This window comes from Micropterus salmoides, unplaced genomic scaffold (genome assembly GCF_014851395.1).
Source record: "Micropterus salmoides isolate LMB-PRFRI ecotype aquatic unplaced genomic scaffold, ASM1485139v1 Ms_hic_scaffold_19, whole genome shotgun sequence".
Lineage (NCBI taxonomy): Eukaryota > Metazoa > Chordata > Actinopteri > Centrarchiformes > Centrarchidae > Micropterus > Micropterus salmoides.
In genome coordinates, this window is record NW_024041039.1 from 11706508 (window position 1) to 11732709 (window position 26202).

The 26202-nt window shown below is 38.6% G+C and overlaps 2 pseudogenes and 2 gene segments (V, D, J or C); 2 read left to right on the forward strand and 2 right to left on the reverse strand.

The window, feature by feature from the left end:
• Nucleotides 1-507: 507 nt before the first annotated feature.
• Nucleotides 508-21025, reverse strand: LOC119910439. The segment is given in 2 exon segments: nt 508-1081; nt 20289-21025. A coding segment is annotated over 1 exon segment (312 nt).
• On the forward strand, nt 4893-17751 carry LOC119910445 (annotated as a pseudogene).
• Nucleotides 19010-19386, reverse strand: LOC119910450 (annotated as a pseudogene).
• A 1959-nt stretch (nt 21026-22984) lies between the features above and the next one.
• The window catches only part of LOC119910809, a 7019-nt gene continuing 3801 nt past the window's right edge, over nt 22985-26202 (forward strand). Inside the window, 3 exon segments of the V gene segment in view lie at nt 22985-22995; nt 23256-23379; nt 23487-23565. Coding sequence covers nt 22985-22995; nt 23256-23379; nt 23487-23565 — 214 coding nt within the window.

Consider the following 26202-nt stretch of genomic DNA (forward strand, 5'->3'; position numbering starts at 1 on the left):
CACTCTCATACCTGTCCATTAAATATAAAGCTACAGTTAGCAGCCGGGTAGCTTATCTTAGCATAAATACTAGACAATTTTCAATAGCACTTGTGAAAAAACATATAGCTTTGAAAGCCAACATGTAGCAGATTATTTAAAAAATACATTCTTTTTCAGAAACTTTTTTTGCTGATCAATACCACTCTCATTTCTGTCCATTAAATTTAAAATGTAAACTACATATTCATACAAATAATTGAATTTATCAAAATATTCTCAAAAATCTAATGACACCACATTTTCTGTTAACATTTACTCTCTGCTGGAGACGTTTAAGGCCTTATGACACGTGAGTAATGACGTTTTGCCTTGCTAAAATGTATGTAAGTATGTCTGTGTCTTTTATCTTCAATAAAACACGTGTTCTTTCATCATCTTGTCGACCATAAAATATCACTATTACCAATTAAAGTCAGAAAACCATTTAATTCTTTCTTTCTAAGATAAAAGACCAAACATTTCATAAAGATTTTTATCAGTGCAAGCTTTATTAGCAAAAACAACATGACAGTTATTAAGCACACTCACATCTAGCTGCTGAGCTACACACATTACTCTCTAAGTTGTTGTTGTCCAACACTTTACAGCAGTGTTGTTCTCTGTCACACAAAGCTTTAGTTTCCTCTACAAACAGTAAAAGTCATATTGATCAGAGCAGCAGGTGTGTTCCTCCTGCTCCCCACACACAGAGCTCCTGTCCTGGGCTTCAGCCCGCCCCTCTAACCCTTACACTGGCTCCTGTGGAGGGACTGTGTCTGGCTGTGGTCATGATGGAGGACCTTGCAGGAGTACAGCTCTCCTCCCATCCAGCGCTCCTTGCTCAGGCTCAGGGTGCTGCTGCTGCTATAGCGTCCGCTCTTCTCCTCCTCTGAGCTGGTCAGGACTCCCTCTGTCACCTCTGTACCGTCCACCTCCCAGCTCACCACAGCTCCCTGAGGAGAGTAGCCAGTCAGCAGGCAAGCCAGCGTGGCCGAGCCCCCAGAGAGCTGCTCAGAGGAGGGGGGGAGCAGAGAGACTGAGGGCCTGACCATGGTGCCAGCTGGAGGGGAGAGCAGAGACACACAAGGAGCAGATCAACTTCCACTGTAGGACAGACAGCTGAACATGAGACACTTATGATACATGACAGGGGTTAACACTACTGTGGATCAGCTGTGTGCAGGATGCTGTGATCAGAGGAGAGGAGGTGAGGAATGGAGGACATGAGGGTTTAACAAAGAAAACTTGATGTAATTTAACTGCGTCACTCATCATAAATCACTAAGAGTTATGCAACACAACTTAAAGAACTCCTGTACATGTAATGAAAAAGTATCATTAATTATCATTCAATGAAATGTTTATATCTGCTTAATAATGTTTAACAGTAAATAATTCATCTGTGCAATGATCTTATGAAACAATGTAATGTCTGTATACAGTTAAACACAGTGTCATTTGTTTCACTTCCTGTTCACCATTTTAGACTAACGAACTGTGAACGCAAACTGCAGGTATACTGTTAATATGAACGCATATGATTTAAAGGCATGCGACCCTGTACGCAGGATAAGCGGTTGGCGATGGATGGATGGATTTAAAGGCATATTATATTTCATTTTAATTACTGTTAAAATTTAAAAAAATAAAAATTTGCGTTAAAATGTTCCTCAGACAAATTGTGCAACCAGTTTTTGTTGAGCACAAAATTCAATTAAAATTTAATACAAGAAAATATAATTTCATTTGGCACATATTTAAGCAAAACATTATCAATAATACTAAAATATTATTAATCTGTGGTTTATTCCAAAGTACAATATCTGCCATCTTGGTAAATAATAACAAATATCCACAACATATAAGGTGCCCAAAATAAATTCATTATTCACATTATTCTGCAAAATGCACTGTAATATTTTGTGTTATAGAAATTAAAAATCTCTGGTACTTACAATAAATGATGAGTTTGGTTCCTCCACCAAAAGTGTGCCACAGTGATACAAACTCATTAAGTGGCCGTACAAAAACCTCCTGCACTGTGAACAAGCATCTATAAACTGAAAAAGTGCTCTGCTTTTCCAATTGCATAAAAAAGTTATACTTTATTGAATCTAAAAAGCTTTCTAAATGACATGGATTGAACTTTGTAGAAATGATGATTATTTCATCACTTTTCTACACCTGACAGAGAAACGATTACAGTCTGCTTGTAAAAAGTAATTTTTTCACAGTTTTATGAGAGTTTTTAGATAGTTAAATGTACATCATACTTTTAAATAATAACAATTTACAAACTGACATTAAGCAGAACTTAAATATGTTATTTATCTACAGTAAACCCTGTATGTATATTAAAGACAGACATATCATACCAACCACAGTGGACACAAAGTCATCCTTAAATCCTCAACTGCACTTCTAATATAAATATTTTCTTCTGTTCCATTAAGATCATAGATGATTTAAATCCAGGCTGTTTTCCTCCTGATTTTGTGTCCCACGTTGGCTTCAGTCTGTTGAGAGCGGAGAAATCATTTCCATAGAGAGGAGGCTTTGCATCGTCAGCTGATCCTCCAGTGAACTGAGAAGGTTTATAGTCCTGTGAGTTCAACACTGCAGGACTCAGATCTGTCAGTCAACACGGCAGAAACCACAACCACCATGACTCTCATCACCATCCTCATCTGCTGGCCTGCTGCTGTTTTACAGGTTCATTCACTCAGCAACATTTCAGACATGATGTGCTGCCTTTTCTCTCATTTCTTTCTGCTGATAAATGAATGATTTGTTTTTGTCTGCAGGATGCAGAGGTCAGGTGACTGTGACTCAGCCTCCAGTAGTGACATCTACACCAGGATCCACTGTCACTCTCACCTGTAAGATCAACCCTGCTACTTATTCCAACTGTGGTGATGGTGAATGTATGTTCTGGTATCAACAGAAATCTGGACAGCCTCCAAAGCTCTTGATAAGACATGTCAGCATAAGGCACTCAGGAACACCAGCTCGGTTTAGTGGCAGTGGAAGCAGCTCTGACTTCACTTTGACCATCAGTGGAGTTCAGCTGAAGATGCAGCAGTTTATTACTGTCAGAGTCAACACAAAGTAAATGATAACTGGCCGTTCACACAGTGAATTATAGTCGTACAAAAACCTCCCTCAGTCAGACTGCAGAGACACTGAGCTGTTACTGCAGGAACCGACTGCAGCTGCTGAAGAGGAAGAGACTCTGACACAGACCACTGAACACAGAGCTGACAGTAACCTCACCAATATTACCGGCTGCCCCCGAGAATTTACTACACGGTCCAGACTCGAATCGGCACCCGGGTACTGGAGGCAGACACGCTGACGAGGAGGCTAAAACCCATGCGCACTAGCGTCGGTCGCCAGTGTGTCTCTTAAGGTGTCAGGGAGTGAGGTTTACTCACTGCACGACCTCGCTGGTTTCCGTCACATAAGCACAAACTACAGATTCACACTAACATGTTGAATATATTTCAAGGTATTTACTGTGACATGTTTCAATGCAGTGTACACAGCAATGAGACAAATGTGAAGTTAGTAGACTTAATGAAGACGGTTTAATAAGGACAGTTAAGCTAAAAAAATCAGAACAACCCAAAAAAGCACATACAGTATTAACATAAATAAAATTTTGAGCATTTTCAGTATACAAACTTTAAAGCAATACTGATGTATAAGGGGCTGAAAAAAAGTGAAGGTGAAACTGACCTTCACTTATGCAGATAACTGCACATGGTTGTCAGCAAAGAACAGCAATGTTATACGTTCCTTGCACAAGAAAGTGACACAGTTATGAGGTAAATAGATAAAAACATAATGAAATTATAAAAATGATTCATAGTCTGTCATGATACATTCTGTGGTACGTATGCTACAAGGTTGCTTAACATAATGTAGTGAAACCTATAAATGATGGTAACCTCGCCAAGCAATAACTTCATATTTACTTAAAAAAGTGGAAAAGATTTTGATACTGTTTCACATTTTACTTAAAAAACTTTTATTTGAATTCCTTGTTGAAAAGGGAGTTTAATTAATTGTTAAACAATTAATCTACATGTTTTTTTTTTTTTACCTTTTCCCTAAAAATAATAGTTAATTACAACAAAACAGCAGCTGCAACTGAGACACATTTTTGTGACTGTCTAAAATCCTGGATGCCAAAAAGAGAAACCTCAAATTTTTACTTCAGATGAACAACTGGACTAGGTTTAAGTTACTCCAAAACGTTTCACCTCTCTTCACCTTAGTCCAGTTTCCTTTGATTTTAAACTTCCTTGAATAACAATGACCTGGCTGACTGAGAACATTCAAAGACAGTAAATTATATGTCTCTTAAAGTTTAAATCAGTCAGGATGTTGATATGAAATGTGCAGGAAACATCAGGCTCTTCGTCACTTAAAACTCTGAGCAGGATCTGAACTCTGTGTGTGTTTTCACCAGTATGAGGAGGAAAAACTGAATGTGAAAATAAGGTAATTCAAAATCGACTCAAATGTTGTGTTGATTCATCGTGAGTCCAGCATTGATGCAGTTTGCCAGCAGGGGACGCCGTTCATCTGGTAATGAGCCAGAAATCATGTGGATGAAGTCATGAAGACAAAAGTGAAAGAAGAATATTCAAAATGAAGAGAAACAATATAAAGCAACCCAAAGTCAACATTTTCTAAAAATAGTTCTTTGTATAAATGGCTGAATGATTCACCTATGCTTTCTGTTTCACAAGGACAGATGTGTGTTTGCCTTCTAAAAGTATTTTGCATGACTTTTATGCGTCACTGCTTCTCAGAGTTTAAGTTCTCATGTCACAGAGAGCCTGAACTGTTTTCATGCACTCACACTGAAAACTGCATCAGGATGATGTTGCCAATAACTCTGCTTGTAGTGTTGGGTTTTCTGAGTCAGGGTGAGAAATTTTTCACAGTTAGCCAACATTGGTAAATTCTCAAAAGTTCATATTTGGCATAAATATCACTTACCTTGCTCTTGCCTCAAATCTTTGATGTCTAATTTATTGTAATCTACACTGCAAATTCTCAACGTTTGTATTTCATTTCTCATTTCAGAGTCTTCTGCCAACAATTTTTGACTCAGACTGACAAATCCAAGTCTGTTAGTCTTGGAGGGACTGTGACCATCAGCGCCACAGGGAGTTCAAATATTGGTAGCGATCTCAGTTGGTACCTTCAGAAACCAGGACAGGCTCCCAAACTCCTTATACGCTCTGCATCAACCCTCTTCTCTGGAACTCCGTCTCGATTCAGAGGCAGTAGATCTGGTTCTGACTACACTCTGACCATCAGTGGTGTTCAGGCTGAAGATGTTGGAGATTACTACTGTCTGGGCGACCATGGTGGTGGAGTGTTCACACAGTGATTTAGAGCCGTACAAAACCTCCTTCAGTTTGACTGAAGTGAAAACAACTTGCTGCAGGTGCAGAGGGTTGGTGAAGAGACTATGATGAGGGTAACTGGTCCAGTGAACACAACTCAAGAGTCATCAAGCACAAGCACAATCAATCTAAATAAAACTGAAACAAACTCACACACACTCCATATTACAGTTTTAAACTTATAATATTATCAGTTCATTCAGCAAATCTCTTTCTGAGTAAGTTGGGAAAGTATTAGTAAAGTAAATAATTCTTGTGGGACTATAGACACTAATACAAATAAAATGTTTAACAGTGACTCTGATAGCTGCACAAAACAATTTAACATAACAACAGCCCTAACAGAAACAAACATTTCCAATTAATTTAAAAAATGCAAAATATATTTATACTCTAAATGTAGCATTTTCTATTTCAACATCACACAGCAATAAAAATCCAAAGATCTCCTGCACTACATATTTATCCTCAGGAATAATGCTAGATGATATAAAAGAAACACAAACCAATAACTCATTATATTCCACTGTTTTTTAAGGATGCATTAATGTTCATACCACATTTATGATGAATGAAATGTTTCTTTAGTCACCATGTAAAACTGTTACGATAACCACCATCTCATGATAATTATTTTAGGTAGAGTTAACAATAGCTCTTCTTAGCTTTCTTGCTGACCGATACCACTTTCATAAAACAAGAAAGCAAACTATCTGTCTATCAACATAATGAGACCACGATATGTTCTGTAAACATTTACTCCCTTCTCCAGACAAATGTTGCCTGACACCATATTTTAGCTGTGATTTTTACTTAATTAAAAAATAAGGTTTTGTCTACATTAGAAGTGCGATGCGCGTAATAGTTGTGCACGTGAATACATTTTTGATTAAACAAAAAATGTATTAATCAAAAAATGTATTAAAAATTATATAAGAAATTAATTAAAAAATAAAATTATAAAAAAAAAGGATTGGGGTCATAGCAAGGTTGAACAACAAAGACATGGGGGTGTAAAAATGGGTGTGTGTATTAGGGCATGTCCGGCCTCATCCTCTATTAGCGGTGGTGGGGGTCGATCACCAAAAGGTGAAGACGGGTATGAAAAGGGGGGTTTGTGTATACGGGATGTCCAGTGTTATCCTCCAAAAGCGGATGTTTGGGAGTGGCTTTAGCAATCGGTTGTATATATATATATATAGCGGGATAGTTTTTAGACTTACATCTGACCGAGAGTGTGGAACAGTGTGACGATTTTTTGGGTGAATCTGTATCGGACAGAGCTATCTTCGTGCATAACAACAGCGCCATCTTTGCAGCATCACAATCATGGACGTCACAGGTAATCAATTGGGAGTAACGACTCCAAAACGACGTATAATTATAGATCCTGTTGCAATGAGTATGGCTCCTAGAAAGAATACTCCCCCAACAACATTGGCTGATTTTCTGGACCGAAAGGCATGGGCGCCTCAGTTTGAATGGGCAGTGGAAGATTTTAGAATGTCAGGATTCTTGTTTGAGCACGAACAGTTCATCTTTATACAAGAGAGCTTGATAACATTTTAATTAGAACAATGTCAGCCCCGTCGTGGAGGTGTTTGAGGTTGTCTGCGGTGTTGTTTGTTGTTCATCTTGCTTGTCCTCAGGACCAAAAAGTTTTCTTTTGATCCCTACATAGCTTACATAAGGTTTCTACCATCTGAGTAATTTATCAAAGTGTGAGAAGATTTCAAGGGTTCTATCCCATTCTCCCCACTGGACCTTTTGTTGCTCTGGGGTTCCCATCCTAGCCTATTGAATGATAGAATCGTCCTTGCACGATCTAAAAAAGATGTAGGATTCTGGGTCGTAGACTTCAAGGTCTGTTTCTACACGATAGAGCTGTCCTGGCACAGACCCGCACCATTGTGTGGTTTAGACTCCTTTTGAAGCACTCATATCTTTACAGACTTTGTTTCTGAAGTAATTCCAGTCTTTGGCTATAAAACTAATGTGCGGTGTGCTTTCACAAAGAAAAATTTCATTTCTTGTATAAAGATGAACTGTTCGTGCTCAAACAAGAATCCTGACATTCTAAAATCTTCTACTGCCCATTCAAACTGAGGCGCCCATGCCTTTCGGTCCAGAAAATCAGCCAGTCTTGTTGGGGGAGTATTCTTTCTGGGAGCCATACTCATTGCAACAGGATCTATAATTATATGTCGTTTTGGAGTCATTACTCCTAATTGATTATGTGCGCTGTTGTTCTGCACAAAGATAGCTCTGTCCGATAGGGATTCACCCAAAAAATCATTCAGTCACACTGTTCCACGCTCTCGGTCAGATGTAAGTCAAAAAATGATCCCGCTATATATACAACCAATTGCTAAAGCCACTCCCAAACATCTGCTTTAAGAGGATAAAACCGGACATCCCATATACACAACCCCCCTTTTCACACCCGTCTTCACCTTTTGGTGATTGACCCCCAACCCCGCTAATAGGCCAGACACGCCCTACACGCACGCAAAAATCACCAAAGCTAATGGCGGAAACCTGGATCAAGCAGACGAAGTGGGCTTTATCAACTACCCTGGATGTACAATATTTTTACAGGTCGACATATCGTTGGGGGACCGACTCATAACGCAATCATCAAACACATATCCTTACAGGGGTATAATAGAGTGCTTTTGAACTACGGAAAGGACACAGTTTGGATCCGGACTATTTTGCATGGATACAGCAGGTCATATGGACGACACAATGGCTGGAGGACGCAATGAAGGACTAGTTAAAAGAATGGAGTACACACAAGGCGGCCGCGTAGTGGAGCTAATATCCCCTTTACATTCTGTCTTGTTTTTTCAAGGCAAGTTAATGATAAATGGCGTAGACCTCAAGATAAAATTCATAAGATCTAAAAATTTTGCTTAATGCGCAACACTGTAGATGACTTTCAGGTTAACATTATGTCAGCAAGCCTGTTTGTAAAGAAAGTCACCGTATCTCTGGCTGTTAAGCAAGCACACGCTAAGCCATTAACGCACGGCAACGTTAAATATCCCATAGACAGAGTCTGTCTGAAAAACTTTAGCGTACCAATGGGCATGCGTGTTTGTAATCAAGAAAATGTATTCTTGGGACAAATACCTAATTTTATTGTAGTAGGATTTGTAGATCATGAGGCATTTACAGGTAGTTATGCGCGTAATTAATTTACATTTAACCCTTATGATATAGAGTTTTTATGTTATAAGTTGATGGCCAGCAATATCCTTCAAAACCCTTTCAACCCAACTTTACCAGAGGGAACGCCATCAGGGAGTATCATCAATTGTACTGGGCAACTGGAAAGTATCTTAAAACAACGCTATGGCCATAACCCGCGACGAGTTTTGTAATGGATATAGTCTGTTCTGTTTTAACCTGAGCGCTGATGAAGGATGCAGAGAACATATGTAGCTCATTAAAAACGGTAGTGTTAGATTGGAGGTATAAACGCGGTTATTTACGCCACATATAACGATAGTATGAATAGAACTATCGAAAGTACTTGATAAGGTAGTAAAGCAAAGCGTCTTTCTTGGCGTATTTGCTAGTGACCAGCTTCCTAAATCAGTTATTAAAAAGAAATCTGCCATGTTGGTGGTAAACACAGACCCCTTCCACCTGGGAGGACAACACTGGGTCGCTATCTATATTGACAAGCACGGTGTGGGATCATTCTTTGACAATTTTGGGAACTCTCCGGTATACTCACATTTTCCTGAATCCTTTTCTGTCTTTCTCAACAGTAATTGTAAGTCCATGCAACATTCTGTTAGACAAGTGCAAGATGTGGATTCTGTAGAGTGAGGTCAGCATTGTGTGTTTTTTCTTTACGACATGGATAGAGGGATTACCTTATGACTATGTAATGACTAAATATAGTAATAAACGGTCTTGCAATGATGTTATGGCGTGCAAATTTGTGAAATAAATACGACCCTTAGTTGTATGTGGTCAAAATAATTATGCAGAATGTAACCAGTGTGTCCAAGTATCAGATTCTTTTAAATGTGTATAATAATATTAGAAGTTGTGTGCCATTCATTATCAAAATAATTTATAGATAGAAACTTGTACGACAATGTTTTTTGTTATTATGGTGATATAAATGAAAACACTTTGAAATGATAAAGTTATGTCTGTATGTATTTATTTAAAACCGATAACGATATACAATTAAAAAGTTATCCAATCACTCAATCGCATTTCAGGAGATTCAAAGGGACTTGTTTCATTGTTTACTAATCGATGTCCTCTGGTAACAAGAGGTGTAGATGGCGGTCCAGTAATAACAGGAGAAGATTCTCCAGAGGTCTTTCTCTTAATCTCGTCAATTTTTTTTTTGACCTGCTGATTTGGTACAACTGACAAAGGTATATTCAATATAGCCAACGATTGCAGATATTCATCCCAACCTGTAGGTCTCTGGCTGTCATACACGTTGTGAGAAGCAGTTACTCCTCTTATCAAATCATACACATGAGACCCATTAATAACATTACCGTTAAACACAAACTCCCCACGTTCAGTCCATGCAGATATGTTTTTTGAGGAGGACATTTTAGCCAAAATATGCTGGGCTTTATTCCTGCTGTTTTTTGGCATGTTTTTTAAAACTTCTTCAAAAACAAAGTCTCTTCCTTCTTGAGCGATCGGTATTGACAGAGTTAGTGTGTTCTAGTCTTTTTCTCCTTGTTTTACCATGGTGAGAAATCTCTGCAATGCGATGGAATATTTTGTTGCTTTTTCATGAAGATCTTCAGTCTTTTGATCCAGAATGTCTTTTATAGTACGATCCAGGTCATTTTCAACAGTTTTGCGAAAAAACTCGTGTGCCGGAGGTCTTCTTAAAAGATCAAGCTGTTGTTTAGGTACCAGAAACATTTTTTGTGCATACTCCATAGTCATCTAAGTTTGTCTTGAACCAATAAGACTCGTTATAAATGGCCCAGCGATACTCAGGAGGGGGAGAAGAAAACCGCCAGACTGTTTAAGCAACATCTTCTTTTTCTTTGAAGCACAAACCCTTTTATTGGCGAGCAGTCTAATTCCTGCCTTCTTCTTTTTTAATTTTTGATACTGTGTCTTATTTAAAGGAATTTTACCTTTTAAAACATTGTAAGCTATTTTGCATAACGCTACCAAAAGGTCTGGTGATGCAGATTTAATAATATTCACTCTCTGAGATGGAGATGCTCCGTGCATAGTTTGCAGTAAAGACAGGTTTCTTTTAATGCAATCAGACATGTTTATTTACTTTCTCTTAGGCACATACACAACAGGCAGGTCTGAAAGCAAGTCGGTTCTGAGTCTGAAATCATCAGGTGTCTTAGCTTTAAAATCAATCATCAAGTAACCGTAAGGAACACTCGTGGCATCCTCGAAACAATCCATAAAAAAATTACTCTTCCCAGGAAACATTTGTCTAGCCATTAGCATGACTTGGTATTTATCTCTGGGATTTTTTAACAAAACAAGATAATTGGTATATTCAAATTAATCGTACGGCTAACTTTGCCTTGAAAAAACAAATTCTGAACTAGGTATAAACAACTTAAATTTCTATGATGCACATATTTTGCAAACACATTTTGGACCTCAATGTTATTGCTAGCATCACTCATTAAGTCATCAATAATCAACAAATATTTTTATCTAAAGGCAACAATGTATCAACACATAAAGAAGATCTGTTTTGAAATGAGCTTATCGGCATTTTCAATCAACATTTTCACAAAATATGTTTTACCGCTGTTTGAAGGACCTGACACAATTAGACTAAAAAGATGTTGTAGTCTAAAATCAAAATCATCAGTCTATCTAACAGCCATGGTATGGTAAAGTTCTCAGATCAGGAAAAACTCTGCGTATCGTGGACACGACCTGAAGTCTTGCGGCTAATGTTTTATTTTTTAGTTCGAAAGCCTTTTTATTTCTCAGATACTTAAATTGTCTCCTATTGTTAGGATATCCATATCTATCTCAGCTTAAATCACATAATGTCCGATGCTCTGTGATGCAGTATAAAAATGAAAATGTAACGTGAGAAAATGTAATTACTTTTGCCATATGTTTAACCTTAACATTATCAACAACATTACCATTAATCTCTGCATAAGGTCTATTCCAAAGTCTAATATCAGACAGCTTGATAAATAACAACAAATATAAAGAACAAATAAGGTACCCAAAATAAATTCTTCTTTTGTCACGTAATTTTGTGAAATATACTGTAATATTTTATGCTGTAGAAATTAAAAATCTCTGGTACTTACAGAACATGATGAGTTTGGTTCCTCCACCACCACAGTGATACAAACTCATTAAGTGGCCGTACAAAAACCTCCTGCACTGTGAACAAGCATGTATACACTGAAAAATCTTCTGTTCTAATAGCACTTGCACAATAACATTTTATTGAATTTACAAAGCTTATCTAATTATTTGGACTGAATTAATTTTATTAATGAACATTTTCAGTTGTTTTGCTTCACTTTTCTACACATGACAGAGAAACGATTACAGTCTGCTTGAAATAAAGTAATTGTTATTAGAGTTTCATATCAGTTCACACATGGTTGAATGTACATGACGCTTTTAAATAATAATTTACAAGCTCACATTTAGCAGAACAAAGAAACGTTATTTATCTCCAGTTAACTGTGTAAGTAAATTAAAGGCAGACAAACAGACATATCATACCAAACACATGGACAAAACTTCCAATCCATAAATCCTCAAAGGCACTTCTAATATTAATGTTTTCTTCTATTTGGTTATGATCATAGATGGTGTAAATCCAAGCAGTATTCCTCCTGATTTTGTGTACCATGTTGCCTTCAGTCTGTTGAGAGCAGAGAAATCATTTCCATAGAGAGGAGGCTTTGCATCGTCAGCTAATCCTACAGTGAACTGAGAAGGTTTATAGTCCTGTGAGTTCAACACTGCAGGACTCAGATCTGTCAGTCAACACAGCAGAAACCACAACCACCATGACTCTCATCACCATCCTCATCTAGACGCTGGCCTGCTGCTGTTTTACAGGTTCATTCACTCAGCAACATTTCAGACATGATGTGTTGCTTTTTCTCTCATTTCTTTCTGCTGATAAATTAATGATTTGTTTTTGTGTGCAGGATGCAGCAGTCAGGTGACTGTGACTCAGCCTCCAGTAGTGACATCTACTCCACGATCCACTGTCACTCTCACCTGTAAAACCAACCAAGCTGTTTATAGCTCGGGTGGTTGTGAGCATCTTGCACTGGTATCAACAGAAATCTGGACAGCCTCCAAAGCTCCTTATTGAATGTATGAACACATGTGAATCAGGAACACCAGCTCGGTTTAGTGACAGTGGAAGCAGCTCTGACTTCACTTTGACCATCAGTGGAGTTCAGACTGAAGATGCAGCAGTTTATCACTGTCAGAGTTACCACAGTGGTGGAGTGTTCACACAGTGATGTGCAGTTGTACAAAAACCTCCCTCAGTCAGACTGCAGAGACACTGAGCTGTTACAGCAGGAACCGACTGCAGCTGCTGAAGAGGAAGAGACACAGACCACTGAACACAGAGCTGACATTAACCTCACCAAGCACAGTGCGACACACAGTGGGACCAACATGCCACTATGTGCATTTAAAAAAATATTTAAAAGAGACACCCAAATACATACAAACATGTTTTAAATTACATACTCAAATACTGAAAGGTGACATCAAGGAGGTGAAGCGGAAATGTCAGCGGAGACTGAGAAACACCTCAACACTACAACACCAAAGATACGTGGCAGGCCATCAAAACATCCCAAACTACAAAAGCAGGAGCTCCCCCATCATGTGTGAGGCCACATTACCAGAAGAGCTAAACATCTTTTATGTTGCTTTGATGTCCTCAACAAAAAGTCAGCTGGAAAATTTACTCCAGCTCCAGAGGACCACAGCAGATGTGAGGAGAGTCCTGCTGAGAGTGAATATGAGTAAATTAGCTGGGCATGATAACATTCGTGGCCGTGTACTGAAAACTTGTGCCAGCTACCAACCAGCTAGTTGATGTTATTAATGACATTTTCAACATCTCACTGTCTCAGGAGAGTGTTCCCACCTGCTTCAAGAAAACCACCATCATTCCTGTACCTAATAAGTCTGAAGTGTCTAGTCTGAATGACTATTGCCCTGTGGCACTCACCCCCATTCTGATGAAGGGCTTTGAGAAACTAGTTCTTCAGCACATAAAGAACAACATCCCAGTCTGCCTGGACCCTCACTTGTTTGCTTTCAGAACCAACAGATCCACAGAGGATGCCAACTCCACTGCCCTCCACTCAGCCCCCACACAGCTTGAGAAAAACAACACCTTCATCAGAATGCTGTTTGTGAATTTCAGCTCGGCATTCAGCACAATCTCACCCATGAAACTGATCAGCAAACTCAGCACCTCCTCCACTCTAGTGCTCAACTCCAGAGCCCCCCAGGGCTGTGTGCTCAGCCCCCTCCTGTTCACGCTGTACACCCATGACTGCAACCCCTGACATGGAGAGAACTCCATTATGAATTTTGCGACGACACCACCATCATCAGATGGATTTTAAACAATGATGAGACTTCATATAGGAAGGAAATTGATAATCTTGCAGAGTGGTGCTCAGAGAACAACCTGCTCAATGTCAGCAAAACTAAGGAGCTGATCATTGATTTTAGGAAAAAGGAGATAAAGACACACACTCCGGTCTACATCAGTGGTGCTGATGTGGAGCAGGTGAACAGGGAGAACCTGACATGGTCATCTCACATCTCCACGCTGGTGAAGAAACGTAAGAACAACAACAACTGTATTTCTTGAGGAAGCTTAAGAAGGCCAAATTCCTGTGCCAAGTATTTGTCAGCTTTTACAGAGGAGCTATAGAAAGCACCCTGACAGAAAGTATCACAAACTGGCATATGTGCACAGAAGAGGACTGGAGGGCTCCGCTGTGGGTGATTAAAACTGCTCAGAAGATCATTGGTACCCATCTCCTGAGCATCAGTGATATCTGTGAGGTGAGGTGTCTATGCAGAGCCCAAAGGATACTTAAGGACAGTACCCACCCAGCCACAGCCTGTTCACCCTGCTGCCTTCTGGGAAGAGATATAGAAATTTTTCACACCACCAGACTGGAGAGCAGCTTTTCCCCCCAAACTATCAGACTTTTAAACTCAAATTCATCCTCAGCACTGCTCCACTGACTATAGTTTATTTTTGTTTATTTCTTTATTAATGTATATTGTCTGCTATGTGGCAGAAGGGAGCAACAACCTCAGTTTCACTCTATAACCTGTTATATTGTGACAAAATATACTTAACTCCCTACCTCTTATTTTATGGAATTGTAGAAAGCCTAAAAGTAAAGGAGAAAGACCATGATGAACAGCCTGTAGTTAGTGTTCTTCACCCAAACACAGTGCTGCGCCCATTGCCCGGTTCAAGCCTTCACTAAAATATTGAAAATAAGCTCTATTAAAGAAACAAAATATCTGGACCTCACTAATTTCGAACCCTGAACACAGTGATTCAAGCTGGTTCAGAACACAAAACCTCCACCACACAGCACTGAGCTCAAAACACACAAATGTGACAGAAAATGTTTTAAAAAGCTTTCTATCATTAATTGATGTCCTTCAAATTGCAAATTGATAACATGAATATTATGATACAGTTTTTTTGGTGTTTTGAAATATTTTGATAAAATGAATAAAAGCTGGGAGAAACTTACTGACAGTTATTTATCCAGTGTTCATTTCCTTAATTTTTACATGGAGAATTTTCATACTGACACTGGCATCGTCAGCTGATCCTCCAGTGAACTGAGAAGGTTTATAGTCCTGTGAGTTCAACACTGCAGGACTCAGATCTGTCAGTCAACACAGCAGAAACCACAACCACCATGACTCTCATCCCCACCCTCATCTGGACGCTGGCCTGCTGCTTCATCCAAGGTCAGGTATCAGATCACTAAAACCATTGACATAAATGAAGTATTTGCTGGATTTAACACATGTCTAAATGTTAATATGACACAGTTAATGTTCAGTATTTTCCCTCCTTTTTCAGGATCAAGTAAGTGACTGTCACTCAACCTGCTGTAGTCACATCGTCTCCTGGATCTACAGTCACTCTGACCTGTAAAACCAACCCAAAAGTTTACGTTTGGTCAGATGGAGATAGTAGAGTACACTGGTATCAGCAGAAATCTGGAGAAGCTCCCAAGTTATGTGAATAACTGCACATGGTTGTCAGTAAGGAACACGCAATGCTATATGTTCCTTGCAAAAGAAAGTGACACAGTTAAGAGGTAAATAGATAAAAACATAATGAAATAATAAAAACACATCGTGTAGTCTCTCATGATACATTCTCTGGTACGTACAAGGTTGGTTAACATAATACAGTGAAATCTATAATAGACGGTAACCTCACCAAGCACAAACAAAATGTTGATCCTTTTTCACTTTTTACTTAAACAAACTTTTATTTATGGCATGGCGATGAAGCAGTGGAGAAGACACATGGCGTTTGAGACCTGGGTTCGATTCCCAGTTTGAATTCCCATTCCCGCTGCGACACATCCACCACTCTGTCCCTGAGCAAGACACTTAACCCTTAGTTGCTCCAGAGGAGTGTGACCTCTGACATATGTAGCAACTTTAAGTAACTTTGGATAAAAGCGTCAGGTAAATGACGGAGTTAAAATATAACTCAATATGTTCATCATTTACTCTTACTGTAGTGCAGTATCAGTAGATGCTTTGCATTAATGTAAAATCTGAATTCTGTCCACTAAAACATCATCATACTTCATCTTGTTAGTAATTAGTGGAACATTTATTTGAGAAAAACATTTAACATTGTGTTTTAAAACGTTAAAACGGACTGCACTTTAGTATCCTGACCATCAACAGTTGTTAAGCTCACTCGTATCTTGCTGCTTATTCCTTGTGTTTGTCCAACATTTTACAGCATAAAACAGCAGCTCCAACTAAGACACATTTGGGTTTTTTTTGTGTATATTTGTTGTGTATCCTGAACCTGGAAAGCACTTTAGTCAACTAGGGTTGTTTTTAAATGTGCTATATAAATAAACTTGAACTTGAACTTGAACTTGACTGTCTGAGATACTGGACGCCAAATTTTTACTTCACATGAACTACTGGACTGGGTTGAGGATACTGCAGGACGTTTTGCCTCTCTTCAATCTAGTCCAGTTGCCCATAATTTTAAACTTCCTTGAATAACAGTGACCTGGCTGAGGGAAACATCAGGTGGATCATCACCTAAAACTCTGAGCAGGATCTGAAATCTGTGTGTGTTTTCACCAGAAGGAGGAGGAGAAACTGAATGTAAAAATAAGGAAATTCAAAATCGATGTTGGTTTATCGTGAGTCCAGTGTTGATGCTATTTGCCAAAAGGAGTTCATCTGTTAATGAGCCCAAAATCATCTGGGACAAGACACAAGTAAGAGAAGAATGTTCACAGTGAAGAGAAACAATATAAGCCACAAAAAGTCAACATTTTCTAAATGTAGTTCTATGAATAAATGGCCGAATGATCCTGAAGATGAACTTCCCCTCTATTTCACCGCTGCTTTCTGTTTCACAAGAACAGGTGTGTATTTGCCTTAAATATATTTTGCATAACTTTTATGCGTCACTGCTCCTCAGAGTTTAAGTTCTCTGTCACAGAGAGTCTGAACTGTTTTCATGCACTCACACTGGAAACTGCATCAGGATGATGTTGCCAATACTCTGCTTGTAGTGTTGGTTTTCTGAGTCAGGGTGAGAAATTTTTCACAGTTAGCCAACATTGGTAAATTCTCAAAAGTTCATATTTGGCATAAATATCACTTACCTTGCTCTTGCCTCAAATCTTGATGTCTAATTTATTGTAATCTACACTCTAATTCTTAACGTTTGTATTTCATTTTACATTTCAGAGTCTTCTGCAAATAATTTTCTGACTCAGAGTGACAAATCCAAGTCTGTTAGTCTTGGAGGGACTGTGACCATCAGCGCCACAGGGAGTTCAGACATTGGTGATGATCTCAGTTGGTACCTTCAGAAACCGGGACAGGCTCTGAAACTCCTTATATACGATACATCAACTCGCTTCTCAGGAACTTCTTCTCGATTCAGTGGCAGTAGATCTGGTTCTGACTACACTCTGACCATCAGTGTGTTCAGGCTGAAGATGTTGGAGATTACTACTGTCTGGGCTACCATGGTGGAGTGTTCACACAGTGATTTAGAGCCGTACAAAAACCTCCTTCAGTTTGACTGAAGTGAAAACAGCCTGCTGCAGGTGCAGAGGGTTGGTGAAGAGACTGCGATGAGGATAACTGGTTCAGTGAACACAACTCAAGAGTCATCAAGCAGAACCACAATCAATCTAAATAAAACTGAAACAAACTCACACACACACTCTTCCATATTACAGTTTTAAACTTATAATATTATCAGTTCAGCAAATCTCTTTCTGAGTAAGTTGGGAAAGTATTAGTAAAGTAAATAATATTCTTGTGGGACTATAGACACTAATACAAATAAAATGTTTAACAGTGACTCTGATAGCTGCACAAAACAATTTAACATAACAACAGCCCTAACAGAAACAAACATTTCCAATTAATTTAAAAAATGCAAAATATATTTATACTCTAAATGTAGCATTTTCTATTTCAACATCACAGCAATAAAAATCCAAAGATCTCCTGCACTACATATTTATCCTCAGGAATAATGCTAAGATGATATAAAAGAAACACAAAACCAATAACTCATTATATTCCACTGTTTTTTAAGGATGCATTAATGTTCATACCACATTTATGATGAATGAAAGTTTCTTTAGTCACATGTAAAACTGTTACGATAACCACCATCTCATGATAATTATTTTAGGGAGAGTTAAACAATAGCTCTTCTTAGCTTTCTTGCTGACCGATACCACTTTCATAAAACAAGAAATCAAACTATCTATCTGTCTATCAACATAATGAGACCACGATATGTTCTGTAAACATTTACTCTCTGCTCCAGAAAATGTTGCCTGATCACATATTTCAGCTGTGATTTTTACCTAATTAAAAATGACGTTTTGTCTACATTTATCTTCATAAAAATGTGTATCTTTACTTTTCATTTCTTCATAACGTTCATTTATTACCAATTCCAAAATGAAAGACATTGATATTTACATGATCAGCTTAATATTTTCCACTGAGAAGAGTATCAGTCGCTGTTATGAAACCACTTCATTCTTTCTGCTCTTTGGAAGATAAAATACCAAACACTTCATAAAGTTATTTATCAGTGCAAGCTTTATTAGCAAAATCATTAGTCATCAACATGACAATTATTAAGCACACTCACATCTAGCTGCTGAGCTACACACATTACTCTCTAAGTTGTTGTTATCCAGCAGCAACTTAGAGAGTAATGTGTTGTTCTCTATTACACAAAGCTTTAGTTTCCTCTATGAACATTAAAAGTCATATGATCAGAGCAGCAGGTGCGTTCTTCCTGCTCCCCACACACAGAGCTCCTGTCCTAGATTTCAGCCCGCCCCTCTAACCCTTACATTGGTTCCTGTGGAGGGACTGTGTCTGGCTGTGGTCATGATGGAGGACCTTGCAGGAGTACAGCTCTCCTCCCATCCAGCGCTCCTTGCTCAGCTCAGGGTGCTGCTGCTGCTGTAGCGCCGCTCTTCTCCTCCTCTGAGCTGGTCAGGACCCCCTCTGTCACCTCTGTACCATCCACCTCCCAGCTCACCACAGCTCCCTGAGGAGAGTAGCCAGTCAGCAGGCAGGCCAGCGTGGCCGAGCCCCCAGAGAGCTGCTCAGAGGAGGGGGGAAGCAGAGAGACTGAGGGCCTGACCATGGGCCAGCTGGAGGGAGAGCAGAGACACACAAGGAGCAATCAACTTCCACTGTAGGAATCACAGCTGAACATGAGACACTTATGATACATGACAGCGGTTAACACTACTGTGGATCAGCTGTGTGCATGATACTGTGATCAGACAGAGGAGAGGAGGTGAGAATTGAGAGGAAATGAGGGTTTAATAAAGAAAACAAAATGGTAAAACTTGATGTACTTTAAAGTAATGAATCTTTTACTGTGCCACTCATCATAAATCACTAAAACATAGAGAATAATATGCAACACGACTAACTGGTAAATGTAATCAACAATTGTAATCAATGATCATCATATAAAATGTTTATATGTGCTTTATATTGTTTTTCAGTAAATAATTCATCCTTGCAATTGTTTTCTTATTTAAATTAAATGTCTGTTTCAGTTAAAAATGTTGTCATCTGTCTGTTTCACTTCCCTTTCACAACTTTAAACTAACAAACTGTCAACGCACAACAGCATTTATACTGGATGTTCATATAAACACATTTATTTGTTTTGACGACACTCACATCAGATTTAATAAATAGGAGATTTTTGAAAATAACAAATTAAAAGATAAGAAACATGATCTTTTTATTTTGAAACTGTTCCTGAGGCATCCGTTATAACAAGAATTTGTGAAAAAAAAACTTTGATTCAAAATTAGGTTTTTGTCCTTTAGATCATCTATAATATTAGAACATTTTATTCAATACGCAATGTTATTGTAATGATAAACTTAAATATAACCCAAGTCATAAATGTAAAAAACAATATCCACAACATGTATGACATCCAAAGAAACTCTTTTTTATAACATTTTCATGCAAAATTTAGTTAAATTTTTTATGTTGTAGAAATTAGAAATCTCTGGTACTTACAGTAAATGATGAGTTTGGTTCCTCCACCAAAAGTGTACCACAGTGATACAAACTCATTAAGTGGCCGTACAAAAACCTCCTGCACTGTGATCAAGCATATATATGCTAAATAAACTCCTTGCTTTTTCTAAAAAAACAGAAATATTGATACTTCATTAAATCTACACAGCATTTTTAAAATATATGGATAGAAATTATAGTATAAATGGCAATTTACTTTTTAAATGCTTTATGTTTCTAAACCTGAAAAAGAAACAATTACAGTCTCCTTTGTAAAAAAAGATTTTTTTCTTAAGTTTTTTTCTCATTTAATATGGTCAAATGACACTTGAAAATTATGAGAATTTCCAAACTTATATTTAGCAGAACTGAAATATGTTATTTATCTACAGTAAACCCTGTATGTAAAGGCAGACAAACAGACGTATAATACCAACCACAGTGGACACAAACCTATCCTTAAATCCTCAACTGCACTTCTAATATAAATATTTGCTTCTGTTCCATTAAGATCATAGATGGTGTAAATCCAAGCAGTATTCCTCCTGATTTTGTGTACCATGTTGCCTTCAGTCTGTTGAGAGCAGAGAAATCATTTCCATAGAGAGGAGGCTTTGCATCGTCAGCTGATCCTCCAGTGAGAAGGTTTATAGTCCTGTGAGTTCAACACTGCAGGACTCAGATCTGTCAGTCAACACAGCAGAAACCACAACCACCATGACTCTCATCACCCTCCTCATCTGGACGCTGGCCTGCTGCTGTTTTACAGGTTCATTCACTCAGCAACATTTCAGACATGATGTGCTGCCTTTTCTCTCATTTCTTTCTGCTGATAAATGAATGATTTGTTTTTGTGTGCAGGATGCAGCGGCCAGGTGACTGTGACTCAGCCTGCAGTAGTGACATCTACTCCAGGATCCACTGTCACTCTCACCTGTAAAATTAGCCAACCTGTTTACATATGTAACAATGTTGGTTTATGTATATTCTGGTATCAACAGAAATCTGGACAGCCTCCAAAGCTCTTATAAGACATGTCAGCATAAGGCACTCAGGAACACCAGCTCGGTTTAGTGGCAGTGGAAGCAGCTCTGACTTCACTTTGGCCATCAGTGGAGTTCAGGCAGAAGATGCAGCAGTTTATTACTGTAAGAGTGTACACAGTGGCCCAGTGTTCACACAGTGATTTGTAGTCGTACAAAAACCTCCCACAGTCAGATTGCAGAGACACTGAGCTGTTACAGCAGGAACTGACTGCAGCTGCTGAAGAGGAAGAGACTGACACAGACCACTGAACACAGAGCTGACAGTAACCTCACCAAGCACAAACTACAGTTTCACACTAAGATATTGACAAAGTTTGTATTTTTAATATTATTTGATTGAATATTTTATTACTTGCCATGTCAAAGAGTAAAAGTGTTATGAAATCCATGGTATTTTTTCTCATAAACATTAATATCTGAAGAAACTGTAACCTTAAACACTGGCTTTGTTGCAAACCAATACCATTCTCATATCTATCCAAAATATGAAAAGCAAACTACAAATTCCTGCTAATAAATTAATTAATCAAAAATATTCTCAAAAATCTAATAAAATTGTGTTCATTTACGTTCAGCTAGACAAATGTTGCCTGATCACTGATATTTGAGTCATAAAGTTTTGCCTCACTATAAATTAAGTTTTAAACTTAGGGTCCTGTCAGTGTCAAGTAAGAAAATCAATTATCTCGAGTACTATCAAGTATAGAATAATACTGGGTATGATGCTGAGACAATCAAGATTTAATTTTAAATAATGAAACAAATACAAGTTGCACGTGTTTCTCTGTCTGGTGCACGCAATGATGATGCAGTGTATATAGTGTATATTCTCTCTGACCAATCAAAAGTCTGTCCTGTTTTCACGTTACATTTTAGTATCCCTCTGCTCGCTTGGAACCTCCACAGAAGTGACGTGATACGAAAAAAAGTACCTGGAAGCAGGTACAGGTACAACATTTCTAAAATGGAAACCCAAACAAAGGTGACTCGAGCAAAAGGGCCTCCGCTCAGACTAGCTTGGTTTGAGGGCGTGCCTGACCCCCGCTAGCCGCTTGGCAAGCTTTATGACCTGTTTTCATTGTGATGTCACAAGTAAAGGAAGTGAAGGGCTGGACTACAAACGAGCTGTTTTTAAGCAGTTCAGAGCAGAGCTTTCTGTGGGAGGTGGGAACTCCCTTTGGGCTTTTTCCACTTTGCAAACCTGTTACATGCACAAAAATATATATATAACTCAATAAAGGAGAGGGAAAAAGCCAAAAAGCATAATACCACCTCTTTAAGGCTTCTTGGTTCAGTTATGGTTGAGCAATATTCTGCGCTGTGTTCCTGGTGACCCGTGGGTGCTTTGGCACCTGGCTGAACCTCAGAGAATCCACCTTTAAGCAGGGACTATTAAGGTTGTATGTTTGTTGTTGTTGTGAATGTGGGTATCTGTATGTAAGTCAGCCTTTAGAATGATTATAATGAAGTGTTTTCTTCTCCAGTTTGTTTATCTACTAGTTTTTGTCTTTTGTCTGGAAAGTACAGCTACTGCCTTGGCTTATTTTCACTCTACAAAGGTATGTTATTTGAAAAAAAATTAATGTGCTCTGGAAAGTTTTGTTTTCATGACACTGTAGACTATTCTGATATTTAGGCTTAAAGAGGGCTATGTCGGGGAGGTATTTGTCTTGATTGAAAGGTATCAGCTGTGATAGTTGGCCCTGATTTGCTCCACCTCACCTCAACCCAAACCAAACCTCAGGCCTCACATAATCCATTCATCAACTTATGGTGCCATCACAGATGTCTTGTCCTGCCTACAATAACTCTCACATTAACTGAAGATGTATTTTTGAAGATTTTTTTCTGATTGATATTATCAGAATATTTTCTGTTTTGGTCCCTGTTAGTTGCAGTGTTGTGGTGTCCATGACTACAGAGACTGGCTGGAAACCTCCTGGTTTAACCAAACAGGAGGACTCTTGGTTCCTCGCAGCTGCTGCAACTCTACTTTCCCCTCCTGCAATGGCACTGTGGACCAGCCATGGCAGCTTTATGAAAAGGTAGACATCAAGATATAGATTTAACGCCTATAAACATTAGCTCCAGTATGAATGTTCAATAGAACCTTTCTGTTTCTCTGTCTAGTCTAAATGTCTTTCTTTTTCAGGACTGCCAGGTGAAGCTGGAGATGGCCTTACAGTTTGAGTTTCATCATCTGGGGCTCCCTGCTGTTTATTGTTGCGGAGGTGCGAAAAACTTTATAACATTTTTGGACTATTTGTGTACACTTAATACAAAATGCATCCTGACAGAAAAACAAAACACAGATAGAAAGAATATTTTGCTACTTTAGATTGATGGTTCCTTAAAAGTTCATTAACTGATCTTTTAATTTCTTATTAGATTTTTTGTCCAAGATGTATACACAGCATGGATATATTATCACCTTTATACCTTATAAAGTTGTTTTGGCGAATGTGGTGAACAGTGTTTCTGATCACCCAGTGAATTTAACTCCAATCTTCACTCTGCTTTAGCTCTGTTTTTGTCTCCACCAACTCCAGGTGGAAATATCTGGCTCTTTAGCTGCTAAATACTCCACTGTTACTGCCAGTTAGCATACTATGGCTGTCAGTAATGATTATTTCATTATTGAATAATCTGAATATTTAGATCTTACATTTACTCATTTGGCAAGATCTACAACTGATAATACATATTAATAAAAGCAGCAATAAATGCTAGTAAGCGCTAACTGTCAAGAATCGCATCAATGGGGTAAATACCTAAGGAATGAAGTTAGAGTTAACAAAAAGTGCAATCAATACAAGGTAATTGTAGGGGATAGAAGAAGAGCACAGGAAGTGCATGTTAGATGTTAGGAGTTAGAGGTGTTATATGAGGATAGTTTTGGATAAAAATGGTAGAAGAGAAACTGGCCGATTGTTCTCAACTTGAGTTGGGTCAGTGAGGGCTTTTTAAGCAAGGGTGTAACCCGAGCCCTTTTGAAAGTGGTCAGGAAGGTTCCTGAAGCCAGAGAAGTATTTATCACATAAGTGATTGCCGGGACCACAGTAGGAGATATGGCTTGGAGGAGATTTGTAGGAATCAGGTCCAGTGGGCATGTAGTGGGACGGATATGGGTCAGGAGTTCTGATACTTTGTTCTCCGTGAGAGGAGTAAACGAGGAGAGTGAAGTGCCATTGTCCTGGGAGGGCAGAGGAACAGATGTAGCTGGACTGCTACACGATAGGTTTTCCAGTACCAGGCTCACACAGTGGGAGCTGACCGGGGGGGAATAGAATGGTTGATTTTGAGAGATTTAGAGAATTGGCTAGTTATAGCCGCCACTTTGCCTGTGAAGAAGGCAGCAAAGGTATCAGCAGACAAGTTTGTGGGTGGAGGAGGTGCAGGAGGAGTTAGTAGTGTTTGAAAGTGGAAAATAAGTCCTTGACTCAGTGGCACTGTTTATTCTGTCATTATAGAACGCAGTTTTAGCAGCACTGATGCTTGTTGAGGATAGTTGGTAGCCCCTAAGGTCGTCAGGATCTTTGGTTTTTCGCCCCCCCCCCCCACAACTATATAAATTACGCAAAAGAATCACTTAGCAACCCTATGAAATTCGTATTACAGTTACACATATACAACTATATAAATTAAACTATAGTGTATTAGTGTAACGTCTCGGGTTACGTATGTAACCCTTGTTCCCCGAGAAGGGGAACGAGACACTGCTTCGGTGACGACACTATGGGAACGCCTCTGGGTGTGGCAGGGCTGAACTATGAATGAAACTACTCCAATCCTATTGGTGTTACTAGAACGGTAGTGTGTGACGGCGTAACCGGAGGGGGTATATAAGCACGCCCGGCACATAGGACACACACATTCCTAAATTAAGTAAAGTATAATGCATTATAATCCTGGTGTGCTTCACAAACATTAAGGATCCTATGAAATTCATGATATTATCTATATACAAATAAATTAATTAAAGTATAGCGTATTATAATCCTTACTCCTTATAGACTTGAAAGCAGATAGAGAGATGCAGAGAGTCTTGCTTTCTTGGAGATGAGTTGTTATTTGTATGAGAGTTTAAGTGTTTTCTGGGGTGGAGGTATGTTGTTGATTGTGTGTGACTTGTGTTGTTTTCTGGGGTTTATCTTTTCACATTGCCCGCCATTAGGGCCACAGCGGTGCAATCACATGTATAGTTCTACAAAATTATTATTATTAGCTGCTCAAAAGTTTAAGAAAGTTTCATGTGCCCAGCGCTGTTTTCTGGGTTTTTTTATTTAACAACGCCCGCTTAGGGTCTACAGTACTACAACAACAAATCTGATCCAACATGACAACACTAAAACAACAGATTTATCTTAGTTTCTGAGCATTCGTCCGCAGCACGTCTTCGCTAACAATGTTACGATTGCGCTTTAACAGAACAGTTGAGAATCATCCGTAAAAATTGTATGCAGTAGCTTGTAATTGCTGTCGTCTGATCACCAGCCCCATCAAACTCAACCGTCCTTTCACTCACGGTTTCAATAGTAAACTGCCATAGGATTGACAGATACTGATTAAAAAATATAATATTCTAACCAGAAACATCTAAGAAAACGTAAATTACAAAGTATATTTTGTATTTCATACAAATAGAAGGTTTTTCAGTAATTTTAAACAAAACTCCACCGCAAAGCATCCCGGGATGTCTGAGGGATGGCCTTTAACGCTGATAGGCTAAGGTCCTCAAATTCCGCTGGAAGCCCTGAGAAACATACTTACTCTTGTGTTTTGCTGGCAACATCTTGATTATTAGCTAGTAAACAAAATACATCAGATGTGATACGTAAAAAACAAATGTTTCAAATGCATGCGTGGTT